The sequence below is a fragment of the Triticum dicoccoides genome, chromosome 5B, assembly GCF_002162155.2.
Source record: "Triticum dicoccoides isolate Atlit2015 ecotype Zavitan chromosome 5B, WEW_v2.0, whole genome shotgun sequence".
NCBI lineage: Eukaryota > Viridiplantae > Streptophyta > Magnoliopsida > Poales > Poaceae > Triticum > Triticum dicoccoides.
Window position 1 is genome coordinate 137,176,184 of NC_041389.1, and position 20,691 is coordinate 137,196,874.

At 48.7% G+C, this 20,691-nt stretch overlaps 2 protein-coding genes across 2 annotated transcripts; both read left to right on the top strand.

Moving 5' to 3' along the window:
• Positions 1-18,815: 18,815 nt before the first annotated feature.
• Positions 18,816-19,387, top strand: LOC119305296 (NADH-ubiquinone oxidoreductase chain 3-like). Its single transcript, XM_037581861.1, has one exon. The coding sequence runs from the start codon at positions 18,992-18,994 to the stop codon at positions 19,346-19,348; it is 357 nt and encodes a 118-aa protein (XP_037437758.1). The 5' UTR covers positions 18,816-18,991; the 3' UTR covers positions 19,349-19,387.
• A 5-nt stretch (positions 19,388-19,392) lies between these two features.
• LOC119305295 (ribosomal protein S12, mitochondrial) lies at positions 19,393-19,801 on the top strand. Its single transcript, XM_037581859.1, has one exon. The coding sequence runs from the start codon at positions 19,393-19,395 to the stop codon at positions 19,768-19,770; it is 378 nt and encodes a 125-aa protein (XP_037437756.1). The 3' UTR covers positions 19,771-19,801.
• Positions 19,802-20,691: the final 890 nt, after the last annotated feature.

The following is a 20,691-nucleotide window of genomic DNA, read 5'->3' on the forward strand; positions in this document are numbered from 1 at the left end:
TCCGTTCTTGCTCCCGAGCCGTGTAGCAACCTCCCGGAGCTCAACCGCACCCACCGCCGTGGACCTCGTCGCCGACGTGCTCCCGGTCATCCTCCGGCCACAAGATGGTGTCCATCTTACTCACCGTGTCACTTAGCACCTAGCTAGCCACTCCACGAGCCTCACCGAACCCTCTAGCGCCAAGTTCACCTCCGACCGAACCCCGGTGGCCGCCAACGTCGTCGCCGGCGCCAACTCCGGCCACCCCGACCTCAACGGACTCCGCCAAGAGCTGCGGATTGTCCTCAGCTTCCCTCCGGTGGTCTCCGCGGCCCATTTGGTGGCCGAAATGGCCAAAACCACTTCCGCCGCCGCGTCGGGCTCGCCGGCGGCTAAACGCCGGTGCAGCCGACCCGGGTTTGACCACGGGTGGGCCCTGGTTGACTCCCCTGAGTCAATGACAGGTGGGGCCCAGCCCTGTTAATTAAACAGGATTAATTTTAATTATGTTTTAATTAAAATAATCACCCTGACATGCGGGACCCACTGTCAGGTTTGACCCAGACCTGTTCCGTTGACCTGCTGACGTCACACTGACGTCAGGCTGACGCAGAAATTGATTTTCTGGATTTAATTTTAATCAGGAAATTCCAGAATATAATTTAAACTTCAAAAATTCATAACTTTTATTCTGTAACTCCAAATTGGACAAATTATATATGAAAAATGATCAGAAAAATCCAATCTATCCATCTGTACTATTTTCATTCATGACCAAACAAGTTAAATTGATGTTTTAAACAGAACAAGGAAAAGCACTTTAAAAGGCCATGTTTGAGTTTGAAATTTGAATCTTTGATTCAAATTTGTTCAAACCCTTCTGGTTTTAGTTGCATTAGCCCAACACACTCATATTGCCATGTTTCATGCATGCATCATATTGTTGCACATTGTTTGGTGATGGTTGTGTATCGGTGTCCTTGCGACAGGTTCTGCCTCCGAGGAGTACCGTGATTACCCTAACGAAGAACCGTATCAGTGCATCGAACCATCAGGCAAGCAACCAACCATTTGATCATATCGATACAATCCCATGTTCTCGCTCCTGCTCTCCTTTTACTGCATTAAGACAACGCGTTTCAAACTGCTGTGTGCTACGGTAGTTGAACCCATTTCCTCTGCATGACCTGTCATTGCCACAGTAACTAGATGAAACCCACTAGCATGTGTAGGAGTTGTTTGAGCCATATGTATGTGTTGTTCCTACCTTGCTACGCCTGCTATGCTTAGAGTCGTGTCAGGTCTGGTTCATCTGGGTGATGGGCTAGAGTGAAATGTTTATGTCGGTGATGAGAGTGGTGTGGTGAACACGATTTGGTAAAGGTATCGATGAGAGGCCATGTAGGAGTACATGGTGGGTTGTTTCATTGAAGCCGACCTTAAGCACCGAGATCTGTATGCGTGATTTAAGATACAGCTACTACCATGCATTGGGCCCTGAAATATGACCCCGCTCGACTTCTTATTCACCCTAGCTCTCTGTCCAGGAGTTGCAAGTAGTTTCTGGTGTTTGTAGCCTACTGGAGGCCGTGGACAGCGCTGACCGTAGGGGTGGGCTGTGATGCGGTAGGTACGTGGCACGGTGTACCGAATACCCATTAGGTATCTCGGGAACCCTGTTCACATCGTTCGGGGCCGTATGGGAAACCTCGGCCGGACTCCCTGCGGATGGAACCTGAATAGGCGATAAACCTGGACTAGAGGCTTAAGTGTTTAGGTAGGTCGTGGTCTACACCCACGTCGGCTTTCGCTTGAAGTCTGCCGAGCACATGTCGTGTGCAGACGCTAAGTGGTGGAAACATGTATGAAGAAGTACACCCCTGCAGGGTTATCATAATCTATTCGAATAGCCGCGTCCGCGGTAAAGGACTACTTGGTTGCCTATACAGTTCATAGACAAGTAAATGGAATCTGCTAAAAGCCTCAAGATAAGTGTGAGTGCCGAGGATGGCTCTTCCGTAGGAAGACGGAGGCGGATCCTCGGTAGTGTATTGAAGTGGTGAGTAGTGGACTCGTGTGCGCAAAACCATTTCAAGTTGGAGTATCGTAGGATAGCCTAGCCAAGAGTCAAAGCTGGCTTGCTGCAATAACTCCACCAACCCTTCTTGATACTATGCATGTATGTAGGATCTGATGTAAGTCTTGCTGAGTACCTTTGTACTCATGTTGCTATAATCTACATTTTTTACAGAAGACGCTGCAACCCCTTCTGATGGGTTCTATGTAGACGTTGACATCAACGAGTAGGCTAAAGACCCAGGTGGTGACCCTGAGCTTGTGAAGGACCACGTAGTATAGCTAGGCTTTCCAAGCCTCTTTTATTTTATTAGTTGTCTGTACTCAGACAAGTTACTTCCGCTGCTGGTTTGTATGACTGTATGACTTGTATGTTGGGTCGTGAGACCCGTACCTTTGTGTATGTTATATATGGCTCTCTGAGCCTTAAATAAAGTACTTGTGTCGTAGAGTCATGTTGTGATGCTTCGTTGTATTTGCACATATCGAGCATATTGTGTGTATGATTGAAATGCTTGGTATGTGTGGGATCTGACTATCTAGTTGTTTATCTTTAGTAGCCTCTCTTACCGGGAAATGTCTCCTAGTGTTACCACTGAGCCATGGTAGCTTGCTACTGCTCTGGAACACCTAGGCTGGCCGGCATGTGTCCTTCTTCGTTCCTGTGTCTGTCCCTTCGGGGAAATGTCACGCTTTGAGTACCGGAGTCCTGTTAGCCCGCTACAGCCCGGTTTACCGGAGTCCTGCTAGCCCAGTGCTACAGCCCGGACCCACTTGCTGATGACCGACACGTTCGAAGCTGGGTCATGGATGCCTGTCCCTGTAAGTCTGTGCCACTTTGGGTTTACGACTAGTCATGTCAGCCCGGGCTCTTTATCATATGGATGCTAGCGACACCATCATATACGTGAGCCAAAAGGCGCAAACGGTCCCGGGCAGAGGTAAGGCGACACCGGTGGGGATACCGTGCGTGAGGCCGCAAAGTGATATGAGGTGTTACCGGCTAGATCGATGTGACATCGAGTCGGGGTCCTGACAGCGTTGGTATCAGAGCCGGACTGCCTGTAGGTTCTCCAAGCCAAACTGGTCGATGTTGAGTCTAGAAATTCTTTAGTTATATGTAGGGGAATTGTTTGTGGGATGGAACGTAAGGCTCTTTTTATTCCTTTATCTTATGACATTCTGATCTGAGTCAGTCCATTCTTCTACCGGGGTTAAGGAATTAGGATCTATTCTCTCTATCAGGATCACGTGTTACTAATCAGTAGTACCTTATAAGATTGATGGATACAAGCCTAGTTCAGTTCTACTACCACATTATGTTGTTAGAATGGATTCAGAACTTTGATATGATGATGTTGAGTGTGTATGAAATCCTTTGTCAAATGTCTCAAAATCCTTCTTGAGCATTTACAGCTGTTATGCTGCCAAAATTTCGCTAGAAATTCTAATGCCTTTGCATTACGATTGTGCTTTCAGATGGCCACTCGCGACCTCAATCAAGTGGTTCGCCTGACTCGGTGCCTAGATGTACCCGGCCATACTGCCAAGTTGGTCAGGGTAATGACTGAGGCTGGATACCGCTGGTATCCTGCGTACACGGTCGAAGAGCAATTCCGAGACTTTAATCAAAGCCAGTATCTCTGCACTGTCAGGATATTTCCATCTTATCCTGGATCCACTGAGCCTCTTCACTGCTCCTATGGACTCGGGGTTACTATTGAGATGGCTGTGCAGGACGCCGCCTACTCTATGATGACCATTATGCGAGTCAGATCTGGTCTATTTCGGGACTCTGATTTCCGGTATATGCCAGGATCACTTCCGGGAGCACAAGGGTATCTCCAGGCTATCTATGCTGACCCCACTCAGGAGGATTCACGGACTCGCACCACTGCTGAGATGCTCGAGGATAAGGACCGTGAAAATCGGGCCTTAAGGTTAGAGCTCTTCAATACCCGTGCTGACCACTGGGCCACTTTGACTCGGTTCGCACCGGCGGTGCAAGCTGGATTCTCAGATATGCGCGATCTCTATCCTGTGAGATCTGCTCTGCCAGACGTGATGGTTTGGCGTGATGTAGGAGGCATCACCCCACCTCGCGGTCCCCGCAGGCCACCGTTTGTTGGTCCAAGGCCTCATCCTAGACCCTATGGTCCACAAGCTCCGCGAGATCGCCTGTTTCCGGATGATCATGTTGAGCTCCCAGGCTATGGAGGTGACTTTTACGAGGACTACTACGGATTGGTCTGAGTTAGCAGTAGTATCACTAGTTCGCACTAGCTGTGTCTTCTATCGTCCCGCGTGACTCGTGGGATATGACCTAGTTGTACTCCTTCCGGAGGTGTAGAAAAATAATGTATAGGAGCTTGGAATGCCTTCGATGAGATGTAATCCTCTTTCACCGTAATAGTACTTTGTTTGGTCTTGTACTAAACCCTGTATGGTGTGTATGACGATGGAATAAAGAAGCAGTTTCTGTATCTACCATGTCATACGGATGATCATCTTGCATTTCGAGTTATTCCTTACATTTTACACTATGTCGGAATTTTATCATCCTGACTAAATCATTGTCTTGTTTACCTAGGATGGTCAACACGCGCGCTAACCCTGCTTCTCAAGAGCAGGCCGAAGGCAGTGAAGCCAGGGATGCAAATCTGCCTCATCCTCCTTCACTAGCCGAGGTTATGATGGAAGCTGAGAGAAACAAGCGGGAGACCAACCGTTTGTTAGAGCGTATTGAACAGAACAGGCACACCATCAGAGGACTAACGTGGTGTCACTTAGTGATTTTATCAAATTGCATCCACCCACGTTCCACCACTCTGTCGAGCCTCTCGACGCTGATGACTGGCTTCGCAGTATCTCTCATAAACTGCGTTCCGCGCTGGTAGCGGAGGCTGACAAGGTCACCTTTGCTGCATATCATCTTGAAGGCCCCGCCAGCCTATGGTGGGAGAATTATGGAGCTATGCGCCCGGCGGGCCATGTCACTACTTGGGCTGAGTTCAGTGAGGCTTTCCGTGAACATCACATTCCGGAGGGTCTCATGGACCGTAAACGTGAAGAATTTTGCAGTTTCACCCAAGGCCGACTTTCTGTGGATGCTTACAGCAGGGAGTTTGGTAATCTCGCACGATATGCAACTGAGGAAGTGTCTACCGATGCTAAGAAGCAAGCAAGGTTCCGTAAGGGACTTAGTCCTGAGCTTCGCCGCGACCTCCGTCTGCATGAGTGCACATCTTTTCAGAAACTTGTCAACAAAGCCATCAGTGCCGAAACTGGTCAGACTGACTATGACGCAACACGCAAGCATGGCCGTGACATGGGTTCCTCATCCGGTGCTGGTCCTCAGAAGCGCCGCGTGTGGGTACCCAACACCGCCCTGCCACCCAGGTTTACACCGAGGCCATCCTTCCAGGCGCCTCGCCCCGTTCAACAGTCTGCTCCAGCCAAGCCCTATGGGGGTCCAACTAACAATGCTCCTCCACGAACCAGTTCCGTGACTTGTTTCAAGTGTGGGGAATCTGGCCACTATATGCGTGAGTGTCCCCAGACCAACCCCAATCAATCTGCTAAAGCTGTTGGCCGTGGCAAGCCGACAGGAAAAATATTCCACGCCAAGCCGGTCACCGCTCCACGTGGCCATGTCAACTGTATCTCTGCCGAAGAAGCTCAAGAGGATCCCAACGTCGTTCTCGGTACGCTTCTTGTTAATTGCCACCCGGAATCTGTTCTTTTCGATACAGGAGCCTCTCATTCTTTTATATCTGAAAATTATGCTCGTTTGCATAACGTCGCATTCGGTGATATGCCAACCTCTATGGTAATTCAAACTCCGGGATCCAAATGGCAAACTTCTCGAGTAAGCCATGGAAATGAAATCCAAGTCGACAGACTTGTTTTCCTCGCGTCTTTGATAGCCCTTAAATCTTCAGATATTAATATCATTTTGGGTATGGACTGGATGTCGGCTCATCATGCCCAAATCGATTGCTTCTCTAGGACTGTTCAACTCACCCACCCTTCGGGAAAGATAGTCAATGTCTTGACCCGAATAGCTAAGCGACAATTATATTCTCTTAACGCCAGCCCTTTGCCAGATCTTGAGGACGTTCCGGTAGTCCGTGACTTTCCGGATGTCTTTCCAGAGGAATTGCCAGGTGTTCCACCTGACAGGGATGTTGAGTTTGTAATAGACCTCATTCCAGGAACCGTTCCGATTGCTAGAAGACCTTATAAGATGGCACCCCTAGAACTAGCCGAGCTTAAGAAACAACTCGATGAGTCCTTGAAAAAGGGTTTCATCCGACCTAGCTCTTCTCCGTGGGCTTGCCCCGTCCTATTCGTCAAGAAGAAGGATGGTATGGACCGGATGGTTGTAGATTACCGACCTGTCAATTTGGTCACAATCAAGAACAAATATCCACTTCCCAGGATCAACGACCTGTACGATCAGCTCGCTGGATCCTCAATCTTCTCCAAAATGGATTTGAGGTTGGGCTACCATCAAATCAAAATCAGAAACGGGGACATTCCTAAAACGGCCTTTGTTACTCGTTACGGCCAATACGAGTACACCGTCATGTCCTTCGGTTTAACCAACGCTCCAGCCACCTTTTCTCGGTTAATGAACTCAATCTTCATGGAGTATTTGGATAAATTCGTCGTGGTTTACCTCGATGATATACTCATCTACTCCAAGAACGAGGAAGAACATGCCGAACATCTAAGGCTAGTGTTGCAGAAACTTCGAGAGCATCGCCTTTATGCCAAATTTTCTAAATGTGAATTCTGGTTGCCAGAAGTGACCTATTTGGGTCATGTAATATCTGGTAAAGGTATTGCTGTTAACCCTGAGCGAGTTCAAGCCGTCCTTAATTGGACTCCACCTGAATCGGTCAAGCAAGTTCGGAGCTTTCTGGGCTTAGCGAGCTATTGTCGTCGCTTTGTCGAGAACTTCTCCAAGGTTGCTAAACCTCTAACCGAACTCCTCAAGAAAGATAAGAAGTTCGAAGGGACTCCACAATGTGAGCACAGCTTTCAGGAACTGAAAAGACGCCTGACTTCTGCTCCCGTACTGGTACCGCCAGACTTTTCCAAGGACTTTGTTATCTACTGCGACGCCTCGCGACAAGGACTAGGTTGCATTCTCATGCAAGATCGACACGTAATTGCCTATGCTTCACGGCAATTGCACCCACATGAGGAGAATTATCCTACTCATGATCTAGAGCTTGCAGCCGTAGTCTATGCACTTAAGACCTGGCGACATTACCTCCTCGGTAATCGTTGCGAAATATTCACTGATCACCAAAGTCTGAAGTACATCTTCACCCAACCGGATTTGAATCTCAGGCAAAGACGTTGGGTCGAGTTGATCACAGATTTCGACTTAGGAATAACCTACACCCCAGGGAAAGCCAACGTCATGGCTGATGCGCTAAGTCGTAAATCTTATTGTAACAATCTGATGTTACAACAAAGTCAACCGCTTCTCCATGAGGAATTTCGGAAGCTTAACCTCCACATTGTTCCTCAAGGATTTCTTTCCACCTTGGTGGCGAAACCTACTCTTACGGATCAAATCATTGCTGCCCAGAAGCGAGATAAGGGAATAACTAAGATCAAGGAGAACATTGCTAGCGGAGGTGCTAGTTGTTTCTCCACAAATGATCATGGTGTTGTGTACTTTGAGAACCGTCTAGTGGTTCCCAAGAACCAGCATCTACGGCAGTTGATCCTTAAGGAGGCTCATGAATCTCCTCTCACTATTCATCCCGGTGGTACTAAGATGTATCAGGACCTACGCCAGAGGTTCTGGTGGACTAGGATGAAGAGAGAAATTGCTCAGTATATTGCTAATTGCGACGTCTGTCGTCGTGTAAAAGCAGAGCACCAACGGCCTGCTGGCACCCTTCAACCCTTAGCCATTCCTGAATGGAAATGGGATAAAATTGGCATGGATTTCATTACCGGTTTTCCCAGGACTAAGAGGGGGAATAATGCTATTTTCGTCGTGGTCGATCGTCTTTCCAAAGTAGCCCATTTCCTACCTGTTCGTGAGAGTATAACTGCTAGTCAGCTGGCAGACTTATACATCTCCCGAATAGTGTCTCTCCATGGTGTTCCTTTGGAAATTAACTCGGATCGAGGAAGTCTCTTCACCTCTCGATTTTGGGAAAGTTTCCAAAATGCTATGGGAACCCGTCTCTCCTTTAGCACCGCTTTCCACCCTCAGTCGAGTGGTCAAGTGGAACGCGTCAACCAGATTCTAGAGGACATGCTTCGAGCCTCTGTTATCTCATTCGGGATGGACTGGGAGAAGTGCCTTCCATTTGCCGAATTCGCTTACAACAACAGTTATCAATCTAGCTTGGGTAAAGCCCCTTTTGAAGTTCTCTATGGACGACGGTGTCGAACACCTCTTAACTGGTCAGAGACCGGGGAAAGACAATTCTTTGGCCCGGATATGATTCAGGAAGCAGAAGAACAAGTTCGCATCGTTCGTGAAAAGTTGAAAACAGCCCAATCTCGTCAAAAGAGTCAATATGACCGAAAACATAAGGCTATGACTTTCGAGGTTGACGAGAAGGCTTATCTTCGGGTTACCCCTCTGAAGGGAACCCATCGTTTCGGTATCAAAGGCAAATTGGCTCCTCGTTACATTGGACCTTTTCGCATTCTTGCCAAACGAGGAGAAGTTGCCTACCAGTTGGAACTACCTCCGCATCTCTCCAGAGTCCACGATGTCTTCCACGTTTCTCAACTCAGGCGTTGCTTCTCGGATCCTATCCGTGGAGTGGACCATGAAACGCTTGATCTCCAAGATAATCTTACATATCGAGAGTACCCCATTCGTATCCTCGATCAGGCCGAGCGTACCACTCGGCGTCATAATATCAAGTTTCTCAAGGTTCAATGGTCGCACCATTCTGAGGATGAAGCAACTTGGGAAAGGGAGGATCGTCTTCGACTCGAGTACCCCGCCTTCTTTCCGGAGGAACCCAAATCTCGGGACGAGATTCTTTTGAGTGGGGGTGAGTTGTCACACCCTAGCTAGTCATGCATTAGAGTGTTGCATCATGTTTACTTTTTCATCAGAAACTTGAAATGGGGATGACAGAACCCCCAGTCCCCTCTGAAACCAACTAGGGTTTACTAAAATAATTTTCAATGAACCTGAAATGCCCTTCTAAAATGCCCATCATTTTTGTCTTGGTTCAGAACCCCTGCCAAAAGTGGTGCACATTTTCCTAGGCCATCTTAGGATTTTTGAATTAATTCATAAATATTTGAATTTGGGCATTTAAAATTATATAAAATATTTAAATGCTCAAATATCTCCAAACTAAAATGTTTCATGTTGGGAATAATCCAACTATGGACCAGGAGTAATTTGGTGATTTTTGAAGTTGCCTAGGTATTTTATTAAATTCAACAAAGTTGCAGATAGATTAAAAAAACAGAAACAGAAAAAAAAGGGGAAAGCTTACCTGGCGCCTGCCCCCGGCCCACCTGCCGGCCCAGCCCAGCACCGCTCCAGCGAGCTGCTTGCCGGCCAGGCAGGCAGGCAGGTGCCCGACGGCGACCGCGGCGTGCGCCACGCACCTGCTCGCCGCCTCGCCGCTCCCCTCGCCAGGTGACGTCGTGGATCGGCCTCCCTCTCTCCCCCGAACCCCCCAGACACCCCCTCTCCTCTCCAGCTCCTCCCCCTCGCACGCCCCAGCCATGGCCGACGCCATCGCCGCCACCCCCTCGCCGTAGCCACGCCCTCCGACCACCCCACGCCGTCTCACCGTGTCCAGGAGCTCCGCCGCTGTCCACTTCATCGAGCAGCCGAGCCCCGAGCGCTCGCAACGCCCGAGACCACCGCACCGACCTCGCCCGAGCTCACCGTCGCCGGAGATCCCCTTCAACGCCATCGTCGCTCCGGTCCATCTCCGGCCGCACCAAGGACTCCGTCGCACTCACTGTGAGCTTAGCCATCTTCCCCTCCCTTCCGTTCTTGCTCCCGAGCCGTGTAGCAACCTCCCGGAGCTCAACCGCACCCACCGCCGTGGACCTCGTCGCCGACGTGCTCCCGGTCATCCTCCGGCCACAAGATGGTGTCCATCTTACTCACCAAGTCCCGCAGCACCTAGCTAGCTACTCCACGAGCCTCACCGAACCCTCTAGCGCCAAGTTCACCTCCGACCGAACCCCGGTGGCCGCCAAAGTCGTCGCCGGCGCCAACTCCGGCCACCCCGACCTCAACGGACTCCGCCAAGAGCTGCGGTTTGTCCTCAGCTTCCCTCCGGTGGTCCCCGCGGCCCATTTGGTGGCCGAAATGGCCAAAACCACTTCCGCCGCCGCGTCGGGCTCGCCGGCGGCTAAACGCCGGTGCAGCCGACCCGGGTTTGACCACGGGTGGGCCCTGGTTGACTCCCCTGAGTCAATGACAGGTGGGGCCCAGCCCTGTTAATTAAACAGGATTAATTTTAATTAAGTTTTAATTAAAATAATCACCCTGACATGCGGGACCCACTGTCAGGTTTGACCCAGACCTGTTCCGTTGACCTGCTGACGTCACACTGACGTCAGGCTGACGCAGAAATTGATTTTCTGGATTTAATTTTAATCAGGAAATTCCAGAATATAATTTAAACTTCAAAAATTCATAACTTTTATTCTGTAACTCCAAATTGGACAAATTATATATGAAAAATGATCAGAAAAATCCAATCTATCCATCTGTACTATTTTCATGCATGATCAAACAAGTTAAATTGATGTTTTAAACAGAACAAGGAAAAGCACTTTAAAAGGCCATGTTTGAGTTTGAAATTTGAATCTTTGATTCAAATTTGTTCAAACCCTTCTGGTTTTAGTTGCATTAGCCCAACACACTCATATTGCCATGTTTCATGCATGCATCATATTGTTGCACATTGTTTGGTGATGGTTGTGTATCGGTGTCCTTGCGACAGGTTCTTCCTCCGAGGAGTACCGTGATTACCCTAACGAAGAACCGTATCAGTGCATCGAACCATCAGGCAAGCAACCAACCATTTGATCATATCGATACAATCCCATGTTCTCGCTCCTGCTCTCTTTTACTGCATTAAGACAACGCGTTTCAAACTGCTGTGTGCTACGGTAGTTGAACCCATTTCCTCTGCATGACCTGTCATTGCCACAGTAACTAGATGAAACCCACTAGCATGTGTAGGAGTTGTTTGAGCCATATGTGTGTGTTGTTCCTACCTTGCTATGCCTGCTATGCTTAGAGTCGTGTCAGGTCTGGTTCATCTGGGTGATGGGCTAGAGTGAAATGTTTATGTCGGTAATGAGAGTGGTGTGGTGAACACGATTTGGTAAAGGTATCGATGAGAGGCCATGTAGGAGTACATGGTGGGTTGTTTCATTGAAGCTGACCTTAAGCACTGAGATCTGTATGCGTGATTTAAGATACAGCTACTACCATGCATTGGGCCCTGAAATATGACCCCGCTCGACTTCTTATTCACCCTAGCTCTCTGTCCAGGAGTTGCAAGTAGTTTCTGGTGTTTGTAGCCTACTGGAGGCCGTGGACAGCGCTGACCGTAGGGGTGGGCTGTGATGCGGTAGGTACGTGGCACGGTGTACCGAATACCCGTTAGGTATCTCGGGAACCCTGTTCACATCGTTCGGGGCCGTATGGGAAACCCTGGCCGGACTCCCTGCGGATGGAACCTGAATAGGCGATAAACCTGGACTAGAGGCTTAAGTGTTTAGGTAGGTCGTGGTCTACACCCACGTCGGCTTTCGCTTGAAGTCTGCCGAGCACATGTCGTGTGCAGACGCTAAGTGGTGGAAACATGTATGAAGAAGTACACCCCTGCAGGGTTATCATAATCTATTCGAATAGCCGCGTCCGCGGTAAAGGACTACTTGGTTGCTTATACAGTTCATAGACAAGTAAATGGAAACTGTTAAAAGCCTCAAGATAAGTGTGAGTGCCGAGGATGGCTCTTCCGTAGGAAGACGGAGGCGGATCCTCGGTAGTGTATTGAAGTGGTGAGTAGTGGACTCGTGTGCGCAAAACCATTTCAAGTTGGAGTATCGTAGGATAGTCTAGCCAAGAGTCAAAGCTGGCTTGCTGCAATAACTCCACCAACCCTTCTTGATAATATGCATGTATGTAGGTTCTGATGTAAGTCTTGCTGAGTACCTTTGTACTCATGTTGCTATAATCTACATTTTTACAGTAGACGCTTCAACCCCTTCTGATGGGTTCTATGTAGACGTTGACATCAACGAGTAGGCTAAAGACCCAGGTGGTGACCCTGAGCTTGTGAAGGACCACGTAGTATAGCTAGGCTTTCCAAGCCTCTTTTATTTTATTAGTTGTCTGTACTCAGACAAGTTACTTCCGCTGCTGGTTTGTATGACTGTATGACTTGTATGTTGGGTCGTGAGACCCGTACTTTTGTGTATGTTATATATGGCTCTCTGAGCCTTAAATAAAGTACTTGTGTCGTAGAGTCATGTTGTGATGCTTCGTTGTATTTGCACATATCGAGCATATTGTGTGTATGATTGAAATGCTTGGTATGTGTGGGATCTGACTATCTAGTTGTTTATCTTTAGTAGCCTCTCTTACCGGGAAATGTCTCCTAGTGTTACCACTGAGCCATGGTAGCTTGCTACTGCTCTGGAACACCTAGGCTGGCCGGCATGTGTCCTTCTTCGTTCCTATGTCTGTCCCTTCGGGGAAATGTCACACTTTGAGTACCGGAGTCCTGTTAGCCCGCTACAGCCCGGTTTACCGGAGTCCTGCTAGCCCAGTGCTACAGCCCGGACCCACTTGCTGATGACCGACACGTTCGAAGCTGGGTCATGGATGCCTGTCCCTGTAAGTCTGTGCCACTTTGGGTTTACGACTAGTCATGTCAGCCCGGGCTCTTTATCATATGGATGCTAGCGACACCATCATATACGTGAGCCAAAAGGCGCAAACGGTCCCGGGCAGAGGTAAGGCGACACCCGTGGGGATACCGTGCGTGAGGCCGCGAAGTGATATGAGGTGTTACCGGCTAGATCGATGTGACATCGAGTCGGGGTCCTGACAATAGGAGCAGTGAAGGGGCTCGGTGGACCCAGGATAAGATGGAAATATCCTGACAGTGCAGAGATACTGGCTTTGATTAAAGTCTCGGAATTGCTCTTCGACCGTGTACTCAGGATACCAACGGTATCCAGCCTCAGTCATTACCCTGACCAACATGGCGGTATGACCGGGTACATCTAGGCATCGAGTCAGGCGAACCACTTGATTGAGGTCGCGCGTGGCCATCTGAAAACACAATCATAATGCAAAGGCATTAGAATTTCTAGCAAAATTTCGGCAGCATAACAGCTGTAAATGCTCAAGAAGGATTTTGAGACATTTGACAAAGGATTTCATTCACACTCAACATCATCATATCAAAGTTCTGAGTCCATCCTAGCAACATAATGTGGTAGTAGAACTGAACTAGGCTTGTAACCATCGAACCTATAAGGTACTACTGATTAGTAACACGTGATCCTGATAGAGAGAATAGATCCTAATTCCTTAACCCCCGGTGGAAGAATAGACTGACTCAGATCAGAATGTCATAAGATAAAGGAGTAAAAAGAGCCTTACGTTCCAACCCACAAACAATTCCCCTACATATAACTAAAGAATTTCTAGACTCAACATCGACCAGTTTGGCTTGGAGAACCTACAGGCAGTCTGCTCTGATGCCAACGCTGTCAGGACCCCGACTCGATGTCACATCGAATCTAGCTTGTAACACCCCATATCACTTTGCGGCCTCACGCACGGCATCCTCACGGGTGTCGCCTTACCTTTGCCCGGGGCCGTTTGCGCCTTTTGGCTCACGTATATGATAGTGTCGCTAGCATTCATATGATAAAGAGCCCGGGCTAACATGACTAGTCGTAAACCCAAAGTGGCACAGTGCTTACAGGGACAGGCATCCATGACCCAGCAACGAACGTGTCGGTCATCAGCAAGTGGGTCCGGGCTGTAGCACTAGGCTAGCAGGACTCCGGTAAACCGGGCTGTAGCGGGCTAACAGGACTCCGGTACTCAGCGCGTGACATTTCCCCGAAGGGACAGACACAGGAACGAAGAAGGACACATGCCGGCCAGCCTAAGTGTTCCAGAGCAGTAGCAAGCTACCATGGCTCGGTGTAACACTAGGAGACATTTCCCGGTAAGAGAGGCTACTAAGGATAAACAACTAGGTAGTTAGATCCCACACATACCAAGCATTTCAATCATACACACAATATGCTCGATATGTGCAAACACAACAAGGCATCACAACATGACTCTATGACACAAGTACTTTATTTAAGGCTCAGAGAGCCATACATAACATACACAAAGGTACGGGTCACACGACCCAGCATTCAAGTCATACAGTCATACAAACCAGCAGCGGAAGTTACTTGTCTGAGTACAGACAACTAGTAAAATAAAAGAGGCTTGGAAAGCCTAGCTATACTACGTGGTCCTTCACAAGCTCAGGATCACCACCTGGGCCTTAGCCTACTCATTGATGTCAACGTCTACGTAGAACCCATCAGAAGGGGTTGCAGCGTCTTCCGTAAAAATGTAAATTATAGCAACATGAGTACAAAGGTACTCAGCAAGACTTACATCAGATCCTACATACATGCATATTATCAAGAAGGGTTGGCGGAGTTATTGCAGCAAGCCAGCTTTGACTCTTGGCTAGGCTAACCTACGAGACTCCAACTTGAAATGGTTTTGCGCACACGAGTCCACTACTCTCCACTTCAATACACTACCGAGGATCCACCTCCGTCTTCCTACGGAAGAGCCATCCTCGGCACTCACACTTATCTTAAGGCTTTTATTAGTTTCCATTTACTTGTCTATGAACTGTATAGGCGACCAAGTAGTCCTTTACCGCGGACGCGGCTATTCGAATAGATCATGATAACCCTGTAGGGGTGTACTTCTTCATACATGTTTCCACCACTTAGCGTCTGCACACGACATGTGCTCGGCAGACTTCAAGCGAAAGCCGACGTGGGTGTAGACCACGACCTACCTAAACACTTAAGCCTCTAGTCCAGGTTTATCGCCTATCGAGGTTCCATCCGCAGGGAGTCCGGCCGAGGTTTCCCATACGGCCCCGAACGATGTGAACAGGGTTCCCGAGATACCTAACGGGTATTCGGTACACCCGGCCACGTACCTACCGCATCACAGCCCACCCCTACGGTCAGCGCTGTCCACGGCCTCCAGTAGGCTACAAACACCAGAAACTACTTGCAACTCCTGGACAGAGAGCTAGGGTGAATAAGAAGTCGAGCGGGGTCATATTTCAGGGCCCAATGCATGGTAGTAGCTGTATCTTAAATCACACATACAGATCTCAGTGCTTAAGGTCGGCTTCAATGAAACAACCCACCATGTACTCCTACATGGCCTCTCATCGATACCTTTACCAAATCGTGTTCACCACACCACTCTCATTACCGACATAATAATTTCACTCTAGCCATCACCCAGATGAACCAGACCTGACACGACTCTAAGCATAGCAGGCATAGCAAGGTAGGAACAACACATACATATGGCTCAATCAACTCCTACACATGCTAGTGGGTTTCATCTAGTTACTGTGGCAATGACAGGTCATGCAGAGGAAATGGGTTCAACTACCGTAGCACACAGCAGTTTGAAACGCGTTGTCTTAATGCAGTAAAAGAGAGCAGGAGCGAGAACATGGGATTGTATCGATATGATCAAATGGTTGGTTGCTTGCCTGATGGTTCGATGCACTGATACGGTTCTTCGTTAGGGTAATCACGGTACTCCTCGGGGGCAGAACCTGCCGCAAAGAACACCGATACACAACCATCACCAAACAATGTGCAACAATATGATGCATGCATGAAACATAGCAATATGAGTGTGTTGGGCTAATGCAACTAAGACCAGAAGGGTTTGAACCAATTTGAATCAAAGATTCAAATTTCAAACTCAAACATGGCCTTTTAAAGTGCTTTTCCTTGTTCTGCATTAAACATCAGGTTAACTTGTTTAATCATGCATGAAAATAGTACAGATGGATAGATTGGATTTTTCTGACCATTTTTCATATATAATTTGTCTGATTTGGAGTTACAGAATAAAAGTTATGAATTTTTGAAGTTTAAACTATATTCTGGAATTTACTATATTAGATTAATTCCAGAAAATCAATTATTGCGTCAGCCTGACATCAGTGTGACGTCAGCAGGTCAACAAAACACGTCCGGGTCAAACCTGACAGTGGGTCCTGCGTGTCAGTGTGATTAGATTAATTAAAGTTTAATTAAAACTAAACCTGTTTAATTAACAGGGCTGGGCCCCACCTGTCATTGACTCAGGGGAGTCAACCAGGGCCCACCTGTGGTCAAACCCGGGTCGGCTGCACTGGCGTTTAGCCGCCGGCGAGCCCGACGCGGCGGCGGAAGTGGTTTTGGCCGTTTCGGCCACCAAATGGGTCGCGGAGACCACCGGAGTGGAGCTGAGGACGAGCCGCAGCTCTTGGTGGAGTCCGTTGGGGTCGGGGTGGCCGGAGTTGGCGCCGGCGACGACTTTGGCGGCCACCAGGGTTCGGCCGAAGACGAACTTGACGCTAGAGGGGTCGGTGAGGCTCGGGGAGTGGCTAGCTAGGTGCTAAGTGACACGGTGAGCATGATGGACACCGTGGAGTGGCCGGAGGATGACCGGGAGCACGTCGGCGACGAGCTCCACGGCAGTGGGTGCGGTTGAGCTCCGGGAGGTCACTACACGGCTCGGGAGCAAGAACGGAAGGGAGGGGAAGATGGCTAAGCTCACAGTGAGTGCGACGAAGCCCTTGGTGTGGCCGGAGATGGACCAGAGCGACGACGGCGTTGAAGGGGATCTCCGGCGACGGCGGTTCGGGCGAGGTCGTTGCGGTGGACTCGGGCGTTGCAAGCGCTCGGGGCTCGGCTTGCTCGATGGAGTGGACAGCGGCGGAGCTCCTGGACACGATGAGAGGACGCACGGGTGGCGGGGAGCACGGCTACGACGAAGGCACGGCGATGGTGGCATCGGCCATGGCGAGGGAGCGCGAGGGGGAGGAGCTGGAGAGGAGAGGGGGTGTCTGGGGGGTTCGGGGGGGCGAGAGAGGCTGATCCACGACGTCACCGGGCGAGGGGAGCGGCGAGGCGGCGAGCAGGTGCGTGGCGTGCGCTGCGGTCGCCGTCGGGCACCTGCCTGCCTGCCTGGCCGGCAAGCAGCTCGCTGGAGCGGCGCTGGGCTGGGCCGGCAGGTGGCCGGGTGCTGGGCGCCAGGTAAGTTTTTTCCATTTCTTTCTGTTTTCTGTTCTTTTAATACTTCCGCAACTTTGTTGAATTAAATAAAATACTTAGGCTACTCCTAAAATCACCAAACTACTCCTGGTCCATAGTTGGATTATTTCCAACATGAAACATTTTAGTTTGGAGTTATTTGAGCATTTAAATATTTTATATAATTTTAAATGCCCAAATTCAAATATTTATGATTTAATTCAAAAACCCTAAGATGGCCTAGGAAAATGTGCACCACTTTTGGCAGAGGTTCTGAACCAAGACAAAAATGATGGGCATTTTAGAAGGGCATTTCAGGTTCATTGAAAAAGTTTTTAGTAAACCCTAGTTGGTTTCAGAGGGGACTGGGGGTTCTGTCATCCCCATTTCAGGTTTCTGGTGAAAGAATAAACATGATGCAACACTCTAATGCATGACTAGCTAGGGTGTGACATCACCCCACCTTAACAACCGAGCAAGGGATGAAATCTTTCGACGACTAGGGAGGCGTCACCCGAGGCCGATTCCAGTGGATCACTATAAAATCTTCTAGAAGCAGGTTCTCCGGGCACTATGGTAGGACGTGGATCGATCATGACGAGAATGGACTTCTCCGTCATGTAATGGTTTAGAAGAGTCACGGTCCTGTTCCCCGCCGGGCTTTTTCCCTTCTCGACTATACAAAGGAGATATTCATTCCATTCAGGCAGGTGAGGAAGGGCGGCGTCGGCTTGACCCTGTCTTCTCTCTTGGTCGGGTCGGAGGCTAAGTTTCTCATTCAGTGGTGAGGTGTTCATAGAAAGCAAGGCCTCGCCCAACGGCTGGCGGATTTTGTTTGGATGGGGTCTCGCTTGGACGCTGGGGAGATCCATAGATCTGGATAGAGTCTTTCTCGCTCAGTAAAGAAGAGTACGCGCGCTACGGCTTACGCAATGGATCTTCGGGCAACCAACCCGGCACATCCAATTCCAATCAACAACTTGGAGGTATAGCTGAGTGGCTTAAGGCATTGGTTTGCTAAATCGACATACAAGAAGATTGTATCATGGGTTCGAATCCCATTTCCTCCGGCACGGAAGTAGAACGGGCGGGCGAAATTACGTGAGAGAAAGAACCTCAGATTGATGGAGTCCACCGTCGGACAGAATAGCTGCTTAGTGACTAGGAGCGGAGCACCCCTTTCTTGTTCTTGGTGGCGTCTATAGCGAAGAAGACCTTCTCGAACGAGGGCCGTCCAGTCCCTGGCCGGCTCTCGGTTCTTGAGCAAGCTCCTCCACTGCAGGTAGGATGCTCATAGATGAAGAAAAGAGACTTTAGGCAAGTGGTTCTGGTAGCTCAGCTGGTTAGAGCAAAACAAGCAACGGATTGAGCAACTAGCGCGAAAGCCGTTGCGCGTTAGTGCATCCGTTTTCTTGCTGGACTGCAAATCCTTTTTTTCTTGTTTCAGTGGGAAGAGCAAGGGGCATTGCCCTGGAAATCCTTCAGTGGTTCGAATCCACATCTGAGCGTCTTTTTTTCGGTATGCCGCTCCGTGAGCAAGGAGCGCCGCGAGGAGAGCGAGAGAACGAAGTGGGCTTTGGTGATGTCGGAATTTGCACCTATTTGTATCTATTTAGTGATCAGTCCGCTAGTTTCTTTGATTCCACTCGGTGTTCCTTTTCCATTTGCTTCAAATAGTTCAACCTATCCAGAAAAATTGTCGGCCTACGAATGTGGTTCCGATCCCTCCGGTGATGCCAGAAGTCGTTTCGATATACGATTTTATCTGGTTCCTATTTTATTTATTATCCCTGATCCAGAAGTCACCTTTTCTTTTCCTTGGGCAGTACCTCCTAACAAGATTGATCTGTTTGGATCTTGGTCCATGATGGCCTTTTTATTGATTTTGACGATTGGATCTCTCTATGAATGGAAAAGGGGTGCTTTGGATCGGGAGTAACCACTTTAGAAAGGGCAAAGGGGGGAAGGACATAGGAAAGAGGGATGCCTACAAAAAATCAATTGATTCGTCATGGTAGAGAAGAAAAACGGCGCACGGACCGTACTCGAGCTTCAGATCAATGTCCCCAGAAGCAAGGAGTATGCCTGCGTGTTTCGACGAGAACACCGAAAAAACCTAATTCAGCTCTACGTAAGATAGCAAAAGTACGGTTGAGCAATCGACATGATATATTTGCTCACATTCCAGGCGAAGGTCATAATTCGCAGGAACATTCTATAGTCTTAGTCAGAGGAGGTAGAGTGAAAGATTCGCCAGGTGTGAAATCCCATCGTATTCGAGGAGTCAAGGATTTGCTGGGAATTCCGGATCGTAGAAAGGGAAGATCTAAATATGGTGCAGAAAGACCTAAATCGAAATGAATGGAAGATGCCTCTGGAACTTTTGGGTTCTTTTTTGGGGGCAATATGGAAGCAGCTAGCTCCCTTTCCCTTATTACTTTACCATTTCTCTCCGCTATTCTTCGCTTAGAAGGGCTTGAGAACGAAATAAAAGTCAATCCTCTCACCAATGAAGCGCATAGGGATAGGATGCTCAAGCTCCTTGATGAGATTATTATCGATCCGAACGATCCACAGAATGCAGGGGTAATCCTTGCTTCCAGGATACGCATCGAGATTAATAAAATCGTGGACGATATCGATCCGTATTGGCTAACCGACCTTTCCTCTAATATAAGCGCGCTTTCTGAAGCAGTGCATGGAGGGGTGGAATGGGATCATCGGGTCGAATATCCCCGTCAGGCTTTGGCGGATTTGCAAGAATTTGGTGCAAATGGTTTGGTCTTTAAAAGGGCTGTGAGGGACGTGTGGCCTTCGTCGATGGGAAATCCATCGTATGCGTTACAAATCCACTAGCATTTTGTTCGTGAAAGAATGTTCTTGTTTTTCGTTGGAAAAACCAACGCCGATCTAAAACTAAGTCTCCCTTTCTCTTTTGTTTGGGAGCAGAGCTGAAAAAGATGGGAAATTCCAATGATTCTTCGTGCATTATTTCTATACTATCTTAGGGGCGTCCTTAACCCCGTATGCCTCTTCTTTTTAAAATTGCTTATTTCTTTCGCCTTCACTGTACACTTATTTATGTATTCCAGGGGGGGGGGGTTTCGTGGTATGGCTGCTACAACCGGAGCCTCTTCTTCCTTTCTGGAGAGCTTAGGTGAAATAGATGCACTTTTACAAACAACAACAAGAACGCCCGAAAACCCGGATTTCGAAGATGATAATAGTTCTGTAAATCAAGAATTCCGCGAAGAGGGCCAGAGAGTCCGACTGGCAAAACTG